Source organism: Anomalospiza imberbis, chromosome 22 (genome assembly GCF_031753505.1).
Source record: "Anomalospiza imberbis isolate Cuckoo-Finch-1a 21T00152 chromosome 22, ASM3175350v1, whole genome shotgun sequence".
Classification (NCBI taxonomy): Eukaryota; Metazoa; Chordata; class Aves; order Passeriformes; family Viduidae; genus Anomalospiza; species Anomalospiza imberbis.
In genome coordinates, this window is record NC_089702.1 from 7,267,166 (window position 1) to 7,289,358 (window position 22,193).

The 22,193-nt window shown below is 49.1% G+C and overlaps 2 protein-coding genes across 8 annotated transcripts; one reads left to right on the forward strand and one right to left on the reverse strand.

Moving 5' to 3' along the window:
• The first annotated feature begins 1,150 nt into the window (after positions 1-1,150).
• Positions 1,151-5,166, forward strand: COX14 (cytochrome c oxidase assembly factor COX14). Of its 5 annotated transcripts, none has more exons than XM_068212521.1 (2): positions 1,151-1,234; positions 3,264-5,166. In XM_068212521.1, the coding sequence occupies exon 2, from the start codon at positions 3,272-3,274 to the stop codon at positions 3,428-3,430; it is 159 nt and encodes a 52-aa protein (XP_068068622.1). In that variant the 5' UTR covers positions 1,151-1,234; positions 3,264-3,271; the 3' UTR covers positions 3,431-5,166. The 5 variants fall into 5 exon arrangements, with proteins under 5 accessions (XP_068068622.1, XP_068068627.1, XP_068068625.1 ...); XM_068212526.1 differs by lacking the exon at positions 1,151-1,234 and adding an exon at positions 1,848-1,861; XM_068212524.1 differs by lacking the exon at positions 1,151-1,234 and adding an exon at positions 1,883-1,905.
• Positions 4,035-21,904, reverse strand: CERS5 (ceramide synthase 5). 3 transcript variants are annotated; one of them, XR_011005816.1, is made up of 11 exons: positions 21,644-21,904; positions 16,722-16,827; positions 14,627-14,757; positions 13,576-13,633; positions 13,005-13,055; positions 12,358-12,450; positions 10,963-11,091; positions 10,273-10,379; positions 7,894-8,050; positions 6,856-6,953; positions 4,035-5,248 (listed from the first exon to the last, which is right to left on the reverse strand). XR_011005816.1 is itself a non-coding variant. In XM_068212512.1 (11 exons), exons 1-11 carry the CDS (start codon positions 21,841-21,843, stop codon positions 5,096-5,098), a joined length of 1,215 nt encoding a protein of 404 aa, XP_068068613.1. In that variant the 5' UTR covers positions 21,844-21,904; the 3' UTR covers positions 4,035-5,095. The 3 variants fall into 3 exon arrangements, 2 of the variants coding, with proteins under 2 accessions (XP_068068613.1, XP_068068614.1); XM_068212512.1 differs by having other exon boundaries at positions 6,856-6,885; XM_068212513.1 differs by lacking the exon at positions 6,856-6,953.
• Between the last annotated feature and the right edge of the window lie 289 nt (positions 21,905-22,193).

The window sequence follows — 22,193 nt, forward strand, 5'->3', positions numbered from 1 at the left end:
CGTGTGGGGGGAGCCAACACGGCTTCCTCTGCCGAGGAGCTTTATTGAGCTTGGAGGAAGGATAAAGGAAGTCCAGCGTGTTCCTGCAGGGCTGGCATGACTTCTAGTTCTCTTTGTCTTCAAGGGCTTCAAGGAATCCAAGTGTTTGGATACGAAGCTCATGAAGGAGAAAGGGTCCCTGAGCTCTGCTCCCTCACACAAACTGCTGTCAGCACCTGCCTGGAGCCGCAGCAGAATCCAGCAGGGATTTGTGTTTAGCTGGGAGCTCCTCTGTGATGGAAATGCTTTGTGCATCCCCCTTGTCCATGTTTCTTTGACCCTGGAAGCACCCGAATCGCTGCAGACCCTTGCTGAGGGTCCCAGGTCTCCAACGATCTCTCGCTTTTAAACACACCACACTGGCGCTGGATGTCCCAAGCTATAAAAAGTTTTCCCTTTGCCATTTGGAATTATGTTCTGCAGGCTCAGCACATCCCACTGCTACAGCCCTGGGAGCTGCTGCTGGGGGAAGGAAGGATGAGGAGGGGATAAAGAGTGACCCTGGCTGCTTCGGAGCTCGAGGGAGCCCCGGATAGAGCAGGGCTGGCACAGCAGAGTTCAAATGCTGGAAAGGAGCTCCGGCAGGGGAGCAGCTGCCACAGGGAGGGACAGGAGGGGACCTGGGGGAACATGGCCTGTTGGGAAGGAGGCTCTGGGCTGGGGGCACACTGGGACCCTGGCTAGTCACCAGGGCCCTTGGGAGGGCACCGGGGGCTCTTGGAATGGCACAGGGACCCTCAAGAAAGCGCTGGGACCCCTCGGGGAGGCACTGGGACCCTCAGGATGGCACCAGAACCGTTGTGAAGTCACCTTGACCGTCGCGATGGCACCGCTCCTCCATCCTCAGGGCTGCAGCAGGGCCCGGAGAGCCTCGGCTCCATCCACGCGTGGCCAAGGACTGTCCCTTGCGGGCTCCCGCTCCCTCCTCAGGCAGGGAGACTCGCGGGTTGCGTGGTGCAGGGAGGCCCGTGTGGGCTGCGCCGGGGGGCCCGAGGCGGCGGCGACGGCGGCGGCAGCGGCCCCTGAGGGGGAGAGGGCGGCGGGGCCGCCGCCAGGGGGCGCTGCGGGCACCGCGCGGGCTTCCCGCCCCCGCCGGCGGCCACACGTGACCGCGGCACACGTGACGACGCGAGGCACGTGACAGCCCCTCGCCCCGTGACGCGGGCCGGCAGAGCGGCGGAGCGGGACGGGAACGGTGAGTCCGGGGAGACCGGACCGGACCGGACCGGACGGGAGTGGGACGGGAATGGTGAGTCCGGAGAGACCGGACGGGAGCGGGACGGGAACGGTGAGTCCGGGGAGACCGGACCGGACCGGACCGGACGGGAGTGGGACGGGAACGGTGAGTCCGGGGAGACCGGACCGGACCGGACCGGACCGGACGGGAGTGGGACGGGAACGGTGAGTCCGGGGAGACCGGACCGGACCGGACGGGAGCGGGACGGGAACGGTGAGTCCGGGGAGACCGGACCGGACCGGACTGGACGGGAGCGGGATGGGAACGGTGAGTCCGGGGAGACCGGACCGGACCGGACGGGACGGGAGTGGGACGGGAACGGTGAGTCCGGGGAGACCGGACCGGACGGGAGCGGGACGGGAACGGTGAGTCCGGAGAGACCGGACCGGACGGGAACGGGGTGGGAACGGTGAGTCCGGAGAGACCGGACCGGACGGGAACGGTGAGTCCGGGGAGACCGGACCAGACGGGAACGGTGAGTCCGGGGAGACCGGACCGGACGGGAGCGGGACGGGAACGGTGAGTCCGGAGAGACCGGACCGGACGGGAACGGTGAGTCCGGGGAGACCGGACCGGACGGGAACGGTGAGTCCGGGGAGACCGGACCGGACGGGAGCGGGACGGGAACGGTGAGTCCGGGGAGACCGAACCGGACGGGAGCGGTGAGTCCGGGGAGACCGGACCGGACGGGAGCGGTGAGTCCGGGGAGACCGGACCGGACGGGAACGGGACGGGAACGGTGAGTCCGGAGAGACCGGACGGGAGCGGGGAGTCTGGAGAGACGGAACGGGATGGAATGGGATGGGATGGGATAGGATGATGGACGGGACGGGATAGGATGATGGACAGGATGGGATAGGATGATGGACAGGATGGGATAGGATGATGGACGGGACGGGATAGGATGATGGACGGGACGGGATAGGATGATGGACGGGACGGGATAGGATGATGGACGGGACGGGATAGGATGATGGACGGGACGGGATAGGATGATGGACGGGACGGGATAGGATGATGGACGGGACGGGATAGGATGATGGACGGGACGGGATAGGATGATGGACGAGACGGGATAGGATGATGGACGGGACGGGCGAATCCGCGCTCCTGGCCCCGCTCCCCGCCGCTTTCTTGCGGGCCGGTAGTGAGTTCTCCAGGGACCGCTGCTGGGTCCAGTCTCATTCACCGTGTCCACGACCGACCTGGATGGAAGGACCCTGAGCGGGTCTGGCGATGATACGAAACGCGCGGCAGTGGCTGATCCACCCGAAGGCTGGCCGTCCAGCAGGGCCTCCATCGGCTGGAGAATTGGGCAAAGAGAAACTTAATGATTTATTAGAATAACCTAATGACGCTCAGCAAGAGCAAGTGTAGGATCCAGCACCTGCGGAGGAACAGCCCCAAGTACCAGTGGAATCCTGGGATGCATCAGGAAGAGCGTGGCCAGCAGGTCAGGGAGGGGATCCTGCCCCTTGGCCTTAGAGAGGCACATCCGGAGTGATCTGTCCAGTTCTGGGCTCCTCACATCAGGATAGACAAGGAGCTGCTGGAGATGGTCCAGTGCAGGCCACAAAGATGTTGAGGGATCTGGAGCATCTCTCTGAGGGGAGACTGTGGGAGCTGGGCCTGGTTAGTCTGGAGAGAAAACTGAGAGGGGATCTTATTAATAAATACCTCCAAGGGGTCAGAGGATGATGCCAGACTCTTTTTGGTGATGCCCAGAAACAGGATGAGGAGCAACAACAATAAACTAAACCAAAATAAGTTTCACCTTAACATAAGGAAGAACTTTCCATGGAGGGGCGCAGAGCACTGGAACAGCTGCCCATGGAGTCATGGGAGTCTCCCTTTCTGGAGACACCTGGACATTCTCCAGTGTCACCTGCTCTGGGTGATCCTGCCTGGACACGGAGGGCTGGACTGGATGATCTCCAGAGGTCCCTTCCACCGCTGACTATCCTGAGATTCTGTGTCTCTCTCGCAGGTGCAGCCATGGTGTCCAAAAAGCAGCTGGCAGATTTTGGCTACAAGGCCTTCTCGGGCTCCATGATGCTGCTGACTGTGTACGCTGGGTACCTGTGCAGTGTCCGTGTCCAGAGGATGCTCCAGCACCGCCGCCAGCGGGAGAACGCACCTGGCCCAGAGAGCTGAGCCCATGCTGGGACCAGCTCCACCTTCCCTGTCCCCCCAGGGCTGGGGGAGGCAGATGGAGTGCAATAAAACCCGTGTGAAAGTGGCCAGTGTGGTGGTGTGTGGTGTCCCCCAAATCATAAACTGGCCTGGCCTGGGAGGGACCTCAAAGGTCACTCAGTTCTGATAGTAAAAGGTTTCTAAAACCATGGGAATTCGGGGGATTGGAAGGAAAGTTGGGGTTGGTATGCCCTGGGAAAATGTTAGGCCTTGTCTTTGCTAGATCGTGTGAAAAGGCACCTGTGTAATCATTATATGATAAATGATTGTTAGATGTAATGCTTGCTTAGTAATTAGATATAATTATTTAATCGTAACAAGAATCATGAGAAATTGTGGCCGGTGTGGTGGTGTATGGTGTCCCTCAAACCATAAACTGGTCTGGGCTTAAAGGTCACTTGGTTCCACCCCACTTCCATAGGCAGGGATGCCTTCCACGAGTCCATCACTTCTGTTCTTCCAAAAAGTTGTTTCTCCTGTGCTCCTGACCGCAGCCCAGGTGCTCAGAGACAGACACACGCTGTCCTTTGTTCTATTTCCTCAAGACGAAACACATCACCCCAGGTTTCTGAAGCAACTTTTAATTGGAGATAAGAGTAAACAACAGTATAAAACGGTAACAACTTGAGAAGTTTCCAAAATTCTGCTCCTGATTGACCATTCCATTGCCCCCAAGTACCATTGAGTAAAAAAAAAAAAGAGAAGCAAAGCCCACAGTGTGGCTGCTCTTCCAGCCCTGGGTTCCTCCACAGCTCTAACATCAGAGCAGCAACAATCACTTGTCTCAGAGTACAGGACCAAAACATCTCATTTTTTTGTAGAGTTAAACCCAGCCTACCAGTTCTGATCCTCCCTCCGATCCCAGCTTAGCCAACTGAATCCAGTAGGTCTAGAGAAGTCTTCAAAACCACAATTTGCAACAGGAAGAAAACAATTTAAAACGCCTGGATTATGCTGGTTGTCTCAGGGGCAATAAACCACCCCCCCGCCCCCTTGCAGAAGGCTTTGGTCAAGACTTCAGAGGGGTTTGCAGCACCAAGAGGCAGCAGATGCTGGCCTGGTCCCTGGTGACAGCAGAGATGAGCAGCTGGGCCTTCCCCAGCACCCTGGGGCGAGGCAGAGCAGTGGTTCTGGGTTAGCACAGTTCAAAGCTCAGCTGGGAGCAGAGTCTCTGCCTCACCCAGGGCAGCTGGGACACGGAACCTGCGTTCTCTGTGCTCTGAAATGGCTTCTGGAGTGCATCAAGAGCTGCTGCACCTGCCGGGAGTGAACCGTTGCTGAGCGGCACCAAACCCTGCAGTCCAAACCTGCTCTGCCTTGAGTTGATCCCAGTAAAAGCCAGTTTGTCACAAACAAAGACACCTCTGCAAATGCCAACAGGACTCGGGGTGTTTTCTTGTACTTTTGAAGTACGAAATGGCTTAAAGTGAAATCTGCAGCTTTGTTTTTGCCCCGGTCGTTGGCTTCATCCCTTGTGCCGCGCAAAGCCTCTGACTGGTCCGTTTCGGGTCTGCTGGAGGTTTCTGGGGAAGGGGTTTTTGATTAAAGATCACTTGGGAATGTGGAGCTCAACACAACTAGATATTGAAAGAGAAGTTCGTGTTCGCTCAAGGCCAGCCCAGGGCCTTACTCCTCTCCTGTCCACTGGCCACCGGCCACGTGGCCGTTCAGGCGGTTGGAACCGTTACTGGAAGTGCTGAAAATTCCTTTTGTGCTGTTGGAAGTCACATCCTCCTCCTCGGAGCTGCTCTCCACGTCACTGCGGTCATCTTTGGATACCTAAACATTGCCAATGGAATTGGGGAGTGGAAGAGAAGAAGGGGAGTTGAAAAATTGACAGGAACCAGCAGTTAGAAGGCTGTGTCCGTGTGATGAACCACCTTCACTCACATCTACCTCCTACGTTTGAGTCTGGCTCAGTTCAAGCTCCCAAGGAGCCTGTCACCACATTACGAACAAGACACAGACACTGAAAAAGACAATTTGGAAAGATGAGCTCCATTTTCCAAATATTCTGTGTATCTGTGAAAGCACTTCACTCTTGTTCTCACCAGATCAGATGATATTACAGATCTGGCATTGTTCTTGTCTTCCAAGGGCTCCTCTCTAGATCAGTTAAAGGCCATTTTTCTAAATGATTTGTTTGGAATCAAAAATTTCTCATGCCATGATCACAAGTGGGTCTGACGACCAAAAACCAGGAATGTGTCAGTTTGGGAGAGAACATTTTGTCCAACAGGGAGCAGCTTTGCTATTTTAAAAATTAACCAGCTTTATCACATCACTGCTCCAACAAAGCACCTCCATTCCCACAGCCTGTGCTTCATCTGGGAGATCCCATTTAGGAGCAGGAGCCTGTTTGGACAGGGGATGGAGAACAAAGGCAGTGTCTGATCCAACAAACGCCCGCTCAGAACAGGAGGAGCCTCAGCCCAGGGATCCAGATCTGCTTAGAGAGCATGCCTTAGTTCAGAGACTGGCTGCAAATCCAGCTCCGTTTGATTTGCATGTGGGATTTTGAACCCTCCCAGGAGGAGTGTGGTGCCAGCTGCTCCAAGTGCCACAGCAGGGCAGCCCTGCAGAGCCAGAAGGGGAAGGGAAGAGCCCATAAACCCGGCCCCAGCTGCAAACACACACCTTGGGTGGTGATAGGTGCCAGAGCCAAACCTCCCCAGAGCGAGCTGGGCCTGGAGAGCAGCCCCTGCTCTGCCCAAGGCAGCTCCTCACTCTCCTCACTCCCCTTCCTCTGCAGCCTCAGTAACTCCACGTGCCTGCGCTGTGGCTTGCAGCTTTCCAAGGGTTCCAGGTTTCACTCTACTCTGCTCTCTTGGAGTCAGGGTTAGGGCTCTGCAGCAGCAGGAAGTGGTTGAACTCCAGGGAAGATCTGGCTGGAAGCCAGGTGAAGTTAATGATCTCCAGCAGCTTTTTGGATGTCCTGGCTTTTGCCTGTTGCCAGAACTTTTGCTATCTTTCCCCAATCTCCTGCTATATTGGAAATTCAAAGGGTCACTGGAAGGAAGCAGAAATCCCTGGACATTTTCTCCATTCTTGGGGGAGAAGTGACTGTTTCACTCCTTTTCACAAAAAGGAGTAAATTCCTCCTGCCCTCTCCCCTTCAGTGCGGTGCTGATGAGGAGCAAAGACAGAAATTGGAGTGTGTGGGTGTGTAAAAGCACAAAGTGAAGGTTGTGCAGGCAGGTGACAGCAGGTAACAACAGACCCCAGGACACTGCTCTGACCTTTGGAAAAAACAGTATTTTAGCACTCTGTCAGGACCAGGGAGAGAAGGAGAAGGCACCAAAGCCCCAAGACCAGGGCTCTGCTTTTGTCTTGGCCTCGACACAGACGTGTTTCAGTGAACAAACAGAAACACAGGTCACACTTACATGCACAGGGTGAAATTGTCCAGCTCCAATCTGGCACAGAGAAAAGGAGAAAAGAATGAAGAAGACAGAGCTTAGAGTCCTTTCTCTGGCTAGGTCACCTGGACAGGAGAGAACCAAGGAAAGGGAAAAGGTGTAGAACTGATGATACAGAAACAGCTGCAGAGAATGAAAATCAGGCATTTGTAGTAGCAGCTGTGGGGAACAGATGAAGAGCTTGTACCCTGAAACCTGCTTGCCCCCAGAGTCAACCAGAATATTTCTATTTTTCAAGGCCACATTCCATGTGTAGGGGCAGCTAAAGTCAAACACAAAATAATGCAGAACTGTCAGAGAAACTCAGATCAGAGTACCAGTATCTGATAGGAAAAAGTATTTGTGCTACTAAATCAGTTTTTTTGCTGGTTTCATAGAATCCTGGAATGGTTTGGGTTGGAAGGACCTTAAAGCTCACCTTGTTCCACCCCTTGCCATGGACAGGTACACCTTCCACTATCCCAGGTTGCTCCAAGCCCTGTCCCGCTTGGATGATCTTTAAGGTCCCTTCCAACCCGGGCCATTCTGTGATTTTTGACAACCAGCAAACCCCACTTCATCCCTGGGAACCCTTTCTCTGAGTGCTGGAGCTCAGTGCCTGCACTGGGAGACAGAAGCCAATGAAGAAGCACAATCGCCAGCACGTCCCAAGGACCAGCTGAAGTTGGGAAACATCCTGTATGTTCATCCTGTTGTCCAAAAGAGAGCCTGCTACCACCTTAAACTCCAGAGTGCACAAGAGTGTCATAATCCCCACTTTAGGACATTTGAATGTACTGGAAAATGGAGTTATTCCCCTGCATGCCAAGGAGAGACTCCCTGCTTTTGAACACACCTGGGAACTCACAGGTGCAGAGCAATCAAGGTAAAAACCCATCATTTTTGTGAAATCTTGACACAAGTCCCTTAAGAACCAACACCAGCCCTCATTGAAAAGCCCAATTTCTCATGATTCCTTAATGGGGCTTGTAGGAAAGAGGACCCAGAAGCCTCCCTCAGCCTTACCTTGCCCCTCACCAGGGCCTTGGAGGCCGTGCGGATGATGAGGTAAGACCAGATGACATGCAACACCTGTAAGGTCACCAGGAGCCCGTTGAACAGCCACCAGGAAGGGTAGGGACCAATCAACTCCCAGCTTTCAAACAGGGTTGTGTTCAAAATCCTTAAAGAGATCCAGAAACACATTTTAGATCAGCTGTGCTCAGCTCTGACTGGAGGTGCCAGGCCAGATGCACAACAGTTTGTGTCTCACTGAGCATCTGCTGCTCTGCTCCTGCCAGAGTCAGGAGACTGAGTAAAGCTCATTAGGAGCATTTGAACTGAGCAACAAAATAGAACATGTGAATGTACTGCAATTTGGTTACACACACGGATCTGCTGCCAATTTTCTTCTCCAAAGCACAAGCATTTATTTATAACAACTTCACAGGAAGTGATGTCAGGCTGCTCTGGTCACCAAAACAACCATTAACACCTTCCTGCTTGGGCAGCTTTCACCCAGATTTAAAGATCAAAAATAGTGTGGGCACAGGAGAAGGGCAGGGATTGTCCCTCTGTGCTGGGCACTGTGAGGCTGTGTCCAGTTCTGGGCCCTCACAGCAAGGGAGATATTGAGGGGCTGGAGTGTGTCCAGAGCTGGAACAGCTGGGGAAATGGAGGCTCATGGGGGACCTGGCTCTGCACAACTCCCTGACAGGAGGGGGCAGCTGGGAGGGGTGTCAGGCTCTGCTCCCAGGCAACAACAGGACAAGAGGGATGTGCCAAGGAAGGTTCAGGCTGGACATCAGGAGGAATTTCTTCATGGAAAGGGTGGTGAGGCATTGGAAGGTGCTGCCCAGGGAGGTGGTGGCGTCCCCATCTCTGGAGGTGCCCAAGGAACAACTGGACGTGGCACTCACGGCTCTGGGGATCAGTCACAGGCTGGACTCAGTGGTCTTGGAGGGCTTTTCCAATCTCAAAGATTCTGGGATCAGGAAGGAATTTTGTCCCCAGAAGGCCTCCCTCCCTCCCTGGGTGCTCTTCTCTTCCCTCGGAGTTTTATAGATTCCTCTGGGCAGGCTGGAAGACTCAAAACTGCTTTATGGCCCAAGCTTTGTGTTTCTTTCATTACTGTTTTGCTGTTCTTGTTGCTGGGAGTTATTGCCAGTCCTTCAGCAATTTAATAAACACTTTAGATTTTATGATGCAGAGAGGTATGGAGAGACCTTTAACAACCACATTAATTTCACACAGCTTTTAACATCTCACAAGAAAAGCAAAACAAGCCTTTCAAACAAGAACCAAAATCCCCCAAAAGGGAGCTCCAGAAGTATTTACCTCATAGCAGGTTTCTGAAAGAATTAAATGCAATTCCAGAGATCTGCTGATGTTTTACATTACTAATTAGGGAAGGGAATACACGTGCAGTGAAACAGCACAGGGTCTGCAGCGCTGCTGCAGCTTGCCAGATTCCTCTACAAAGCTGAGGAGTGACATTACAGCCAGTGGAAAACACATTAAAGATTTACAGGATGCTGAGCACTGGTGTGAGGTAAGAGCATCCCCTCACAACAGACAGCAGCTGCTAAAACAACTCTCTAGTTTGTCCCTGGAAGGAGCCTATGAAGAAATAGGAATTAAAGGTCTTCTTCATCCAGAGTCCTTTGGTGCATTTACTGGAAAATAAGCAAGAGCTTTAACTGCAACCCTGATCCTAAAGTGAAAGGATTGTTGCTGCCTACCAGGCACCCAAAAAGAATGGGAATGCCAGGTGTTCATCACCTAGGAAATCAATGCAAGCAGTGAAATGGTGTAACCAAATTGTCACCACACACAATAAATGGACAACAGCTCATTAACCAAAGCACTGCTCCAGGTCTGACCTACTGAGGTGAGAGGGAATCTCATTATGGGATGATTCTCTCTAAGCCATTTATCCAGGGTTTTACCTTCCAAGAAACCTCAGACCTATTTCAGGCTCTGAATAGTCACAAGGACAGGACTGAAGTGTCATTAAGAATCAGAAACTGCAGTAATGACTAAGCCAAACACAAACAAAAATGACCTCATGAGACTGTGCCTCACTTGTAATTATTTCTAGACTTTCTTCAGAGAAGCAGAGGATCCTTCAAGTCCCTCAGAGCAGATCCTGTCTGACTGTCATCACTGCAGCAGGGGAGGGGCAGCTATGAATGGGATTCTGGACTCTTCTCCCAGTCCCTCAGCTGACTGGGGAGAGATTTCTTCATGTGCCTACTCAAACCTCCTGCCCCAGACAGCACTTGGGCCATGTGCTGCTTCAGGCTGCCTCAAGGGACAGCTGGAATGCTTGGGAAAAGTCTAAAACAAAGGCTCTGCTGAAAGGATTGGGAGAACAACCAAGACCTCCCAGCTCCAGGTGCTTACCAGAAAGGGTAAATGCCCAGCCGGGTCACGATGAACACAACCCCAAAGAGCATGAAGAAAGCATCACACAGACGTTGGTACTTGGCATAATTGGCCAGTTTTGCAGCCTACAAGAGACAATAAACATGCAAATATAATTTCCTTTGTGTACTCCTGTAATTACCTGGCTGGAAAGCTGCAAAAAACTCTCAGTCACATTTGTACAGTTTGGAACAAAGAGGGATTATTATATGGTATTACTGTTTTTATACTGTTATTTATATGGTCCTACAAGAATAATGGGAGAGACTATTTACAAGGGCCTGGAGTGACAGGACAAGGGGGAATGGCTTCAAACTGTCAGAGGATACAATCACCCTGTCAGAGGGTAGTGAGGCCCTGGTGGTATAGATTACCCAGAGAAGCTGTGGCTGCCCCATCCCTGGAAGTGTCCAAGGTCAGGCTGGATGGGACTTGGAGCAACCTGGGATAGTGGAATTGGATGATCTTTAAGGCTCCTTCCAACCCAAACCATTCCATGGTTTTGTGACTCTCAGCACCCAAGCAGTTTGGAGGAAAAGCTGACAAGGCAGGATCAGCAGCACAAATTTCATGGCACATTTAAAGCAGTTTATCAAGAACAGGGATGTCAGCTTGTTCCCCTAAGATCACACCAGCATTAGGGATACAAAGATTTGAAAGGAAATTCACCTCCAAGAGGAAATCTGAAGCATCATGAAGGCACAGCACCAGAGTTCCAACCCGCACCATGTTATTCATGTATGAGAATGTGATGAGTCCAATTGTGGCCAAGTGATGGACGAACATGATCAGGAAGTCCTGGAAACAGGAAAACCAGGAATGAAGATTCTTTGGTTGTCACACGACTGCAAAAGTTTGGAACAGAGCCACCCAACTGAGTCACTGGGGTCACAGGATTCCTTCGGTTCAGGCTCTGACTCCACAGCAACTGTAGCTCATCACACTCCCACCTTCTCCACAAAAGCTTCCAGAAAGATCTCTCAGCTTTGGTGCTGCTGAAATCAGAGCTCTGCCTGCTCAGGGATCAGCACAGTCTCTCTGGCACACACACAACTGTACCTGCAGACCCCACAGATACGATTCAGAGGACAAGATGACCTTATTTTTAATCTCCTTCTGGTTTCTCAGACACACTGAAGTCTCCTCAGCTCCTGGGACACACTTAAGTGCTGTTACTGCTGTCAGTGACCAAACCCTGCCAGGGCAGAGCAGGCACAGAACACCAGGTAAACTCAGCAGGAAGAACAAAAAATGTTTACAGTGCACAATATTCAGGGCTGGTCTGCACTTCAGCCCCTGGCTCCCTGTACTTCACCCTGCTGCCGTGGGGAATGTCATTCACTTGTTAAAAGTCAAAATGAAACATTACAAACACAGTCCCAGAAGTTGTTCATCACTCCCTGTCTGCAGCTCCACTGTATCCCATAGTGCCCCACCTGCTAATATTTCAGCACAGAAAAAAGCCTGGGTAAACTTGTTTTTTAACAGCCAATGCAAAAATTGGGATAATTTGCTGCTTTGCAGCTCATGTAAAGGAAGCAGTAAGCCAGGATTTACTGGGAACTGTTCTCCAACAGCAACAATAACCAAATCCTGGAACGCAGCATGACAGAATTAGATTTGAGCAACTGCAACCATTCATCATCTGCTCCTCACACAGATGAGAAATTCCTTTCAAAACCCAATTTATAATTTCCTTAGCATTTGCCATTTCCTCAGCAGCTTCAGCAAGGTACTGCTTTGAGTAGCTCATTTTCTTGCAAGCCTTCCAGTTAAATCTATTTTTAGGCAATGATTTGTTAACTTTTGATTGGGAGGTATTGAGTGAAGCTGTTCTGTCCCCTGGAAGGTGAAAGGAACTCAAGGATACACCAGGTCAGCCTTGCTCCTCCCTTTTTCTCAGGGCTCACAAAGGTGTAAATGAGGAAGAAAACAAAATTATCACTACGTTTTGGCTTTTCTGGCCAGGCACACTCCCATTTTCCCATTTTTTGTTAGTCCTACCTATTATTATTGATTTTATTAAAGCTATTGAGTGGCTAATGCAATTCTGGTTCATCTCACCTTCCGTTTAATGTCTGTAAACTGAGAAAACATGAGGGACCAGTAGAAGGCCAGCTCCAAGATATAGTAATAATAAAGCCTGGATGTTAGAGGCTGGAAAACAGACAGAGATAGTACAGTTACAAGAAAAAATAATTCAAAATTTACATTAAAATCACTTTTTTCCTTCCTCCTTTTCCATCCCACTTTGTTGCTCCAGAATTGCTGAGGCATAAGTTAAATCATTCAGGTTTAATAAAAACAAGCTTAAGCAACAGGCATCTTACTCCAGGCTTACTCACACAAATATAATTGTGTGTTTGAGCTTTTCTTCCAAAGGAGTAAATTCCCTTGTCGATATTTATAACTCCTGCTGAAGCCTCTTGAGGTAGAAAAACCAGGTTCTGGAACAGACTGTTGGCCTCTATACAGTAAATAAATAAATAACCACTATGATTTTATGCCTTTTTCTCCCACTTTTAATAATCTCAGCAGCAAATAAACATAAAGTGAGTCAGATGTATCTGAGAAAACCCTGCTGTTGCCAAACCTAACCAGGATGTAAAGGCACAAAGAGTAAATGGCGGAGTTTTAATCCAGTATCAATAACAAAAATAAAAACTGAAATTGTCCAAAAAGTTTGAAATTAGGAGGTGTTTCTCTCATACCTGGAAAGGGTAGTTGTACCAGCACTGTCGTGTGTCCCAAAACCAAGGTGCCTAAAGGGAATAGGTAGGTTTTTATTGAATATAAATAAGAAGTTATATAAAAGCCCAGTTTGTACTGGGTGTTTTCCTCCCCAGTCACCTGACACTATAGCACCGCCTCACTGAAATTTTACCTTCATTCTGCCATTCAAACTACATTTACTGTAAGAAACCCTAGTGATTTAAAGTCTAATTTGTGCTGTCAATGTGAGTTCTGCTGCAATGGAAATTTCTAGAATCATCATACAGCTCTAATAATAATAAAGACCCAAGGAAGTAAATTTGTATCCCTTCAAGAGGGAAGGAGAAAAAAAGGAGCAGTTCTCCATAGCAAAGAAAACCCAAAACCCACCTTTTTTCCCCCAATGTTGTGGGATAACACATCAAATAATTTTCTATTATTTCCAAAATGACAGATCTGTACAGAGGTTTCCCTATAGTGTAAAGGTCTTTAACAGAACCCCCAGGATCCCAAATCAGGGATCATTCAACTGCAACCACACAGAACAACGTGGGTGACAGAGCAACTCACCGTCCAGAGAAACCTGATTCCATAAAAAAATATACTGAAATAAAATGTAAATCTCCACCTGGAAAAGGAAGTAAAAAATAAACTTAGGACATAGAATCAGCATTTGGTTAGCATTAGTAAAATTAATTGAAATAATTGGGAAAACCCCCAAATTTGACACCTGAAAAGCCTTCACCCACCTCCATTTCTAAACATTTCAGGTAACATAAACCTACTGAAGAGTTTTCACACCACACATGAGTGTGCATCAACAGCTAGGTCTGAAACTCAGGGTGAACATGCATCATTCATTTGCTTGAAGAGACAACAAGATAACAACAAGCAAAGCTGTTGTCTCCCAGAGGTACCCTAATGTATGTATTTTTCCCTCTTACCTTGTGGCTTTAGGTAGACAAAACCATACTGGGGGAAGAATTGAAAATTACTGGAAAGGAAAGAAACCAGCAGAGGAGAAACAAGTCAGGAAAAAATACTGAGGTTCTACTGCACTACAGAGAAAACTGCAGGAGCTTGGAGGGAACGGGAAACAAGGAATGGGCTGAAAAGAGAAGAAAAGGAAGCCAAGGAGTGTCTGTGACTGGGAAAGCCAGAAGGTGGGAATGGGAACAAGCTCTGGGCGGGAATGGAGCCGTGCAGGAGCGTCCCAGGGGCTTTACAGCCAGTGTGGACATAAGGACACACAGACAGGGACATACGGACAGGGACACATGGACAGGGACACACAAAGAGAGACAGGGACACATGGACAAAAAAGAGACAGACATGGACAGACATGGACACACACGGACACACGGACACACAGAAGTGGACATGGACACACAGACACTCTCAAGTGCCATGAAGGACCTGGCCCAGTGTCTAAAGCCACCCAGCACTGACTCCTGGTCCCCATTCTGGTCTCTCAGGCATGCCCAAAAAGTATTTTAGAGTTCTAAAACCTCCTTTAACTGCCCTCGTTTGCTTGTACAGGAATTTTGACCCTGGTCTGGTGGAGCAGCTGCTCCCAGGCCCAGCTAGAGCTTTAAGATGAAGCCCCTCTGCACAAACATACATGCTCTCACAAAATTTAGTGAGGGTGGTGGGTTTGTCCTGGTTCCTCCGATGCCGAAACCAGCGCTGGATCTTTCGGACATCCCAGTCCAGCTGCTTGGACAAGCCTTCTAACCTTTTTCCATCTGGAGACTGAAGGAAAATGAAAAAAATTTAATTTCTCCCACTCTTCAAGCTACTTTCAGTCCTGCACTACGACAGAAATAACGCACAGATAAAAAACACACCAGGAAGGGACCACAGACTCTGCAAGCAAGAACCCATTGCCACAAATGGTCGTTCAGGTTTAACCTTCATAAGCCACTAATTACTTGATTACTCAGAATGGTTTTGGTTGAGCATTTCCTCACCTATTTCATCAGTTGACAGCACATTAAGACAAAGAACGTGACTGTTCTGTCTATTAATTTGGGGGAGGTGGTGTTATAATGTCCTGTCCTACCTGTTAAAGCTGCAAATCAATTCAAACAGCCCAGAACTCGGGAGCAAAGCTAAAGATGTTTAAGGTTTGCTACTCACAGCAAGGACAGGGAAACTTTCAAGTTAGAGGTGGTTTAACACAGCAGATATTTGTATATTCCATAAGGGCACTGTAGAAATTGTGTTATTTCCGTTATCAAAGTTTATAAATGAAAATATATTTGAAGACTGAAGTACTTCCATGACAAATATAGATATAATGTATCCCTGTTCTCCACCTGTCGGAATGAACACAAATGGATTTATCAAAGTGAACCAAACCTGGTAGCTCCCTCTATAATGGCCCAGGAGTGAGATAATTCAGACCAGCTCTGCCAGGGAGCTCTAACACTGAAAGATGATAAACACATTTTACTATTTGAGTTACATATCAACCACAAAAGATATGCAGAATGTTGATTTAATAAAAAACCATCAGTTTGCTCAGCTGAAAACCAAAATCAGAGTAATTTGATTTTCAGTGTTGAGTCCATGACTGTCCTGTCAATCCATCACACATCTCTCAGCACCTTCCTGGGGTTTAATGGTTGGGAAAGCACCTGCCTTCAAGGGGAATTCAGAGCTCCCAGCTCAGAGCAGCAGGGAAATCCTTCCCCTGCACCAGGGCCACCCCCAGCCTGACTCTCCAAACCCAGCAGCCACAGCACACTGGGACAGTTAAAAGTTTCATAAGCCAGACAAATTCCACACAGCCTGTGACCTCCTGGGTTTTCTAAACATTAATTTCAAGGACATCCCCTGCATTAAAGTTCTCCCAGCAAAGGGCACCACATTCTGGGGATTCTTCAGTTCACACATCATTCCAAATGCCTCAAAACTTTAATGTTCTCACAAGGCAAGTTTTTTGACGTTTTTGTAGAATTTCCCTTTATCTGCTCCAGTAGATGAGGTTCAGCATCACCAAATCTCAAGAGAAAACCTTCCATTTCGTTATCTTTAATGAAAATCTATTGCACTTATTCAATGTTGGATAAAATGCAGTGGGATTCTGTAATTCTGTAGTGCTGTAGGCCTGTGAGCTTAAGGGAAAGAAGGAAACAACCCAAAGAAACACCTCCTGCCACCATTAAATGTCCTGACCTTCGTCAGGACATCCTTCACTGACTGAACACCTCCCTGAATAATCCCCTTCCACTGACAACTGCTGTCCAAGTTTACAGTAAATGGCAAAAATGAGAGGAAGACATTCACAATAAAACCAATAAAATCAGAAAAGGAACTGAGCTCCAGAAAAAGAGGAACACTTTCCCAATAAAAGTGGAAGATGCTGGGAAATCTCTTATTAAACCAAGAATCCCCACTGTACTACTTGGACCAAAGGCAGGGAACTAAAGGCAGGGAACTAAAGGAAGCTCAGGCCTGTCTATCAGGGGAACTTTTGTATCCCAAAGAAGATTCTTCTGTGCACAAAACCATGGCTCAGCCATACAGGGAATTTACTCTGCTACCAGAAGGACATGCCAGAGGCAAAATAAAACCAGAATGAGCCCACATGTGGATGCAGAGTGTGAAATGTGAATCTCAATCCAGAAAAGAGGAAGCAAAAGCCCCTCCCCAAGACACTTCCAGGCCTTCATTCCCTTTGGAATGGAGGTGGAATTTAAAACGTGACTCACCTTAGTGATGGATGTAAACACTTTCTCTAAAATTGCATTGGGCTGGGCTCTGTGAGGTCCACTGTCCTGAATGCCAAGGTTTATGGCACATGGCTTGGCAATAAACCTGCAAGAATTGCCCAGAAAGAGCTGGATTAAAGCAAGATATTTATTTCCTTCCTCTGCCTGAATCACAAGAACCTGGATTTTTCACCAGCTGCAAAACCTGGTGAAAAAGCTTTTGAAATCTCCATTCCACCGCTTCCCAGGTGAAGAAATTTCTTTTATTAGTCCATATGGTAACTTCAGACAGCACATACTGTGCACATCAGGATGAAAAATTAAATCTTAATGCCCTTGGCTTGTAAGGATCTGAATGTGCTCCCCAGGGAGATTCTCATTCCTCAGCAATAGAACAATAGACTGATAGCAGTCTGCTATGAACAGAAATGCTGGAGATGAAGCCCTAAAACAAAGCATTTTGTTTCCAAAATAGGCCTTGATGTCACATAGCTCAGAAAAAAGGAAGTTCAAGTGACACAGTTCCCAAAAGTATCTTTTTTTTCTGTGGTGGGGGGAAAAATAAGTGGCTTGTTTCCTTCAGGACAGACAGGAAGATGCAAATTCCCCAGTCTGAAAGATCCCTGATCTCGGGATCTCATCCATCCCATGTGCTCTGTGTATTCCAAACTGATTTAACTCTTCCTGGATTTTACAGCACAGACTCTGGAAACAAGCCTGGGTTTGCAACTAAAACGAATATAAACATGTTTAAAATGACCACGTTTGTGTCAGAATGGGCTCAGGGTTCCAAGGGAAATGTCTGCATTACCTGACATATGAATTGTTCCTCTCCTGCTGGTGGGCAAAAGTGGGGGCGGTTAAAGGAGCAAAATTTAGTATCTTTTAAACAGTTATTTTAAGGAAGAACCTGTTTCTCAAACCAATTTTGAAAAGGACACAACATTTGAACCATTAAAACCATTTTGCTTTCACAGAGAGATTGTTTCAGAGAGAGCTAAACTGAAATTACACATATTTAGGAGCCTCCCAGTGCCACCAAGCAGAAAATGCTGCTTTTTCCAACCACAATTGTTACGATTTCTCCTTGTGTTTAAAAGGAAAGATTAAAATTCAGGAGAATCGTGGCTCTAAGTGCTCCAAAAGTAATTATTCTCGGGAATACTCACTCAGTGCTTCGGGAACAAATATCTGTGGCTGTGTTTAAGAACAGTCCCAGGTTGTGGAGTTTTCCCTTGAGGAATTAGAGATCAGCTTATGACTGATCCCAAATGAATCAGTCACCCAGTTCTCAGAAAACACTAAACAAATGATAGAAACCGTGGGCTCAGGCTTCCCTGTCTGCCCCAGTCCTTCCTATGTCTCTACCCAGGATCCCTGAGGTTGAAAAATCCCTCTAGGATCATCCAGTCCAAGCTGTGCCTGCTCCCCTCCCTGTCCCCAGGCCAGAGTGCCACGTCCTTGGACACCTCCAGGTTTGGGGACTCCAAACCTCCCTGGGCAGCCCCTTCCAAGGCCTGGCCACCTTTTCCATGAAGAAATTCCTCCTGATGCTCATCCTGACCCCTCTGTCAGGGAGTGGTGCAGAGCCACAAGGTCCCTCCTGAGCCTCCTTTTCTCCAGGCTGAGCCCCTTTCCCAGCTCCCTCAGCCTCTCCTTGTGCTCCAGACCCTTCCCAGCTCTGCTCCTGTCTTTGGACATGCTAAACTTTGGACTGGTTTAAAGAAAAAAAAAATTAAAAAATAAAAAAGGAAGGAGTGATTTCCTTTGAGCTTGGCTCCAAAGGCTCCCGGCTTCCACCATAATCCAGACCACCAGCCAGAAATAATGTCCTGATGTTATGAAACATTTGGCAAGACCCCCACAAAAATGTAAAAAAAAATCAAGTATTAAATGGCTTTATATTCTGCTTTCCTACCACAAGTGCAGCACAGAAGTTCACACATGAACTTGCAGGTGGAATATGAAGTGAGTAGTCAATCCCCTGCTCAGACAGGAAAATCCCAAGCTGACCTGCTACTTAGGTAGACTCAGCAAGGTAAACTCACACTTCAAACTGCTGTGGCACTTCAAGTTTTTGGTCCCAGAGTAGGTTTTCAGATGTGTTTTGCACTGAATCCCACAGTGACAAAGTTCTGCACAACCCCCAAAATAGGAAAAAATACTGCCCAGAAGCAGAATTTCCATTCTTGGGGATATTCAAACTGAACTGAACTCTACAGGCAACCTGAGTTGCCTGAACACTGGCCTTGCTTTGAAGAGAGAATTGGATGAGGAGGCCTTGAGAGGTCCCTTTTAATCTAAATGATTTTATGATTTTATAGAAATCTCAACAGCAACAAACTATACCCAAGGTCAACTTACTGCCACACCTTCCAGCAAGAAATTCTCATCATATAAACACTTCTATTAAACCTTTATCAACAGGAATCAGCTCACACCCCAGCCTACCCAGCCACCTCTTTCACACTAGTTGTTAACACACACTGATTTTAAAACCAATTTTCAAGTCCACAGATCCATATGTTAGAACAAATAGTTCTCAGACATGTCGTGCTTCACAAAAAGGCAGAATCTTTATGAACATTCCAGTTTGGCTGGTGACTCCCTATCACAGCTCTTAAAGGAAGAAGCATCTCCAAAGTGAGATTTATTGAATATGCACTCTTTGAGTTTGTATTTCCATAATCTCTCAATTGCGCTGTGTTAAGATTTAACCACCTCATTCCATAATAGACCCGATTAAGTAACATCTCGAATCACCTTTTTCAAAAGGATAATCAAGGATAAAAATATAAAGCCAAATTTACGGGCAGAAGTCTTTGCTGACTGGACAAAAATCCTCACCCTCTCACTTTCCCCTGTCTTTGCCTTCCTCTATGAGTCCTGCCTCACCCCTACAGTCATAAACTGCCCACAGACAGACAAACTAATGATCATTTTGTCAATGTCATGATGTAAAAACGTAGTTTTTAGTAGAATTCTAAGTAACAGAAATGTGTCAGTGTTGTAGCACAAAGCACAAAACTATTCCTCACACTGAGGAGCTACAAAAGGAGAGAGAAAAGAAGCAGCTCAACCAAAAGAGCTGCACGAGTCTGTAATTCACATTCTGAGTCACCAAGTCCAACTGTGAAATGTGTGTCAAGAGAGACATTTAACACAATCAAAGTCTGAATTGGCATAAATGCACCACAGGAGTTTATTGAGACAAAGCTGAACTTTTATGATATGTTCAAAGTGGCTGGAAGAAACAGAAAGGAGATTATTCAAAGATATGTACTTTTAAAATAAACACACTAGAAACTGCCTGAGATGAGCTGTGACAATCTGCTTTCACTTTGGGACACCATTGAGACAGCTGAGATCAGGAACAACCCCCTCAGGAACCAGACCTTGGCCTCTGAGCTTTGCTCTGCAGGCTCAGGAGTTAAATCATCATTTGACTCCACCCTAAATTAACACCACAAAAGAAATTTCATAAACCAGGGAGACATTATCAGGACAAAGTAAATGCTGCCTGGAGCACTGTGCCATCAGATATAGTGCATCTTCCCCAACAACTCCAGGAAAAGAGAATATTCTGCACCTCATCCCCAGACTGACACCTGGATTAGGAACCTCCCTACAATATTCTTTTCATTTTGTCTCACAACCTCTTTTCCTTATGTCCTGGCAAGTACCAAGGCTTGGCCAGGACCAGCAGCACACCAAGCTGAGATGGGATTTGGGCAGTGCCACGTGTGTTCCTGGGTTCTCTGCACTGGTTTTCTGAAGCTTTTCTTTTTTTTTTTTTTTTCCTAAGGGCAGAAAGACAGCATGGAGAAAACAGAGCCTCTCAAGTTTCTCACCTCTCTGCTGACCTGCTTCATTTTCCTCCATATTTGCCATCTTTTTACTTCATCCCAACTACCTCTTCTTAATTTCTGAAAGCTCAGGAAAATTCACAGTTCTTAAAGAAAACCCACAGAAGAAAACCCAACTCAACTCCCACTCATTTTAGTCCTGCAGCCTTTTTCATGCTTAGAAATACTTATGGAATACTGGAATGGTTTGGGTTGGAAAGGACCTTAAAGCTCACCCAGTCCCACCCCCTGGCACGGGCAGAGACACTTTCCACTAATCCAAGCTGCTCCAATCCATCCAACCTGTCCAATTTCTGCCTTTTCAAGGCAAAAAAAATTAAGATTAAATCAATGTTTAATGAACTACCTGCACAGCAATACAGGGTGTCTTGGTCCATTTCACCTAAGGGTTTCCTAAGTAAGCCGCTTTACTAATTAATATCTCTGCCACCCACACACTGCGTGTGGCTGTGGCAGATCCACACCACACACGGATCTACCTCTGCCCCAGGGCTGAGTTCACGTGTTTATGGATGCCCAGGTAAATGAGGAATCCCGTATTACACCTGTTTATGGGCAGAGATGAAGATCCGCACTCACATCCATCGTGCCTGAGACGAGGGAGAGCCACCAAGTATTTTTAATAATGCATCAGGCCATGTGAACGAGCCCTATTTCCTCATCCAGGAACTCGGAGAAAGTACAATAAAGCGCACACGGAAGCCAAGAGCAGCAGCAGCCGCCAGCTCTGCCCGTCACCCCAGCGAGGTTCTCCCGGGCAGGAGCAGAAGTGAATTCCTATATAAAACACGGGAGTTTTCTTGGCACTACCTCAGCACCGCCGGAATGGAGGGGCCTCTCGTTATCCAGACTCAGGCCAGTGGAGCCCCACGGGCTTGTGCATGTCGCGACAGACACGACTCCCGCGACAGATTCCCGGGATTACACAATGGCCCTTTTCCACGCAAGAAGGGCCTGGCGGAGGCCCCGAAGGGCGCGGGGGAGCCCCCGCCGACCCGCCCCGGCCCGGCCCGGTGCTCACAGACCCCGCCGCCCCGGGGGCGGCCCCGCGCTCACCTCTCGAAGAGCAGCCGCACGGCGAAGATGCCGAGCGCCAGCGGGAAGGCGGAGAGGACGTGAGCGGCCCGCGGGTACTGCAGCCCGCTGCCTGGCGGGCCCGGCTCGCCGGCCAGGTCCGCCCACGTTACGTTGTGTGGGAGCCAGAACCGCTCGTTCCAGAACCAGGCCCGCAGCGCCGCCGCCGCGGCCGCCGCCATCTTCCGCCTGCCGCCGCCGCGCACGGGCGGCCGCCACAGACACGGGGGCGCGGCCGAGCGCCGGCCCAGCCCCGCCCCCCGCCCCGCCCATCACGGCAGCAGCCAATCGGGCGGCAGCCCCTGCCTCGGGGGCGCGGCTCTTGGGGAGACCCCGCCCCTCATCGCCCCCGCCGCCGCCGCCGCCGCCACACGGCCGGGCGGGGCTGGAGGAGGCCGCGCCTCTCACCGCCCGGCCACTGCCCGTGAGGGGCGCGGGCTTGGAGTACACCGCCCCCTTTTTTGCATCACCGTTCCCCTTACTGCATCGCCCGCCACAGGCGGTGCGGAGCTGGGAGGAGGCCGCGCCCTTT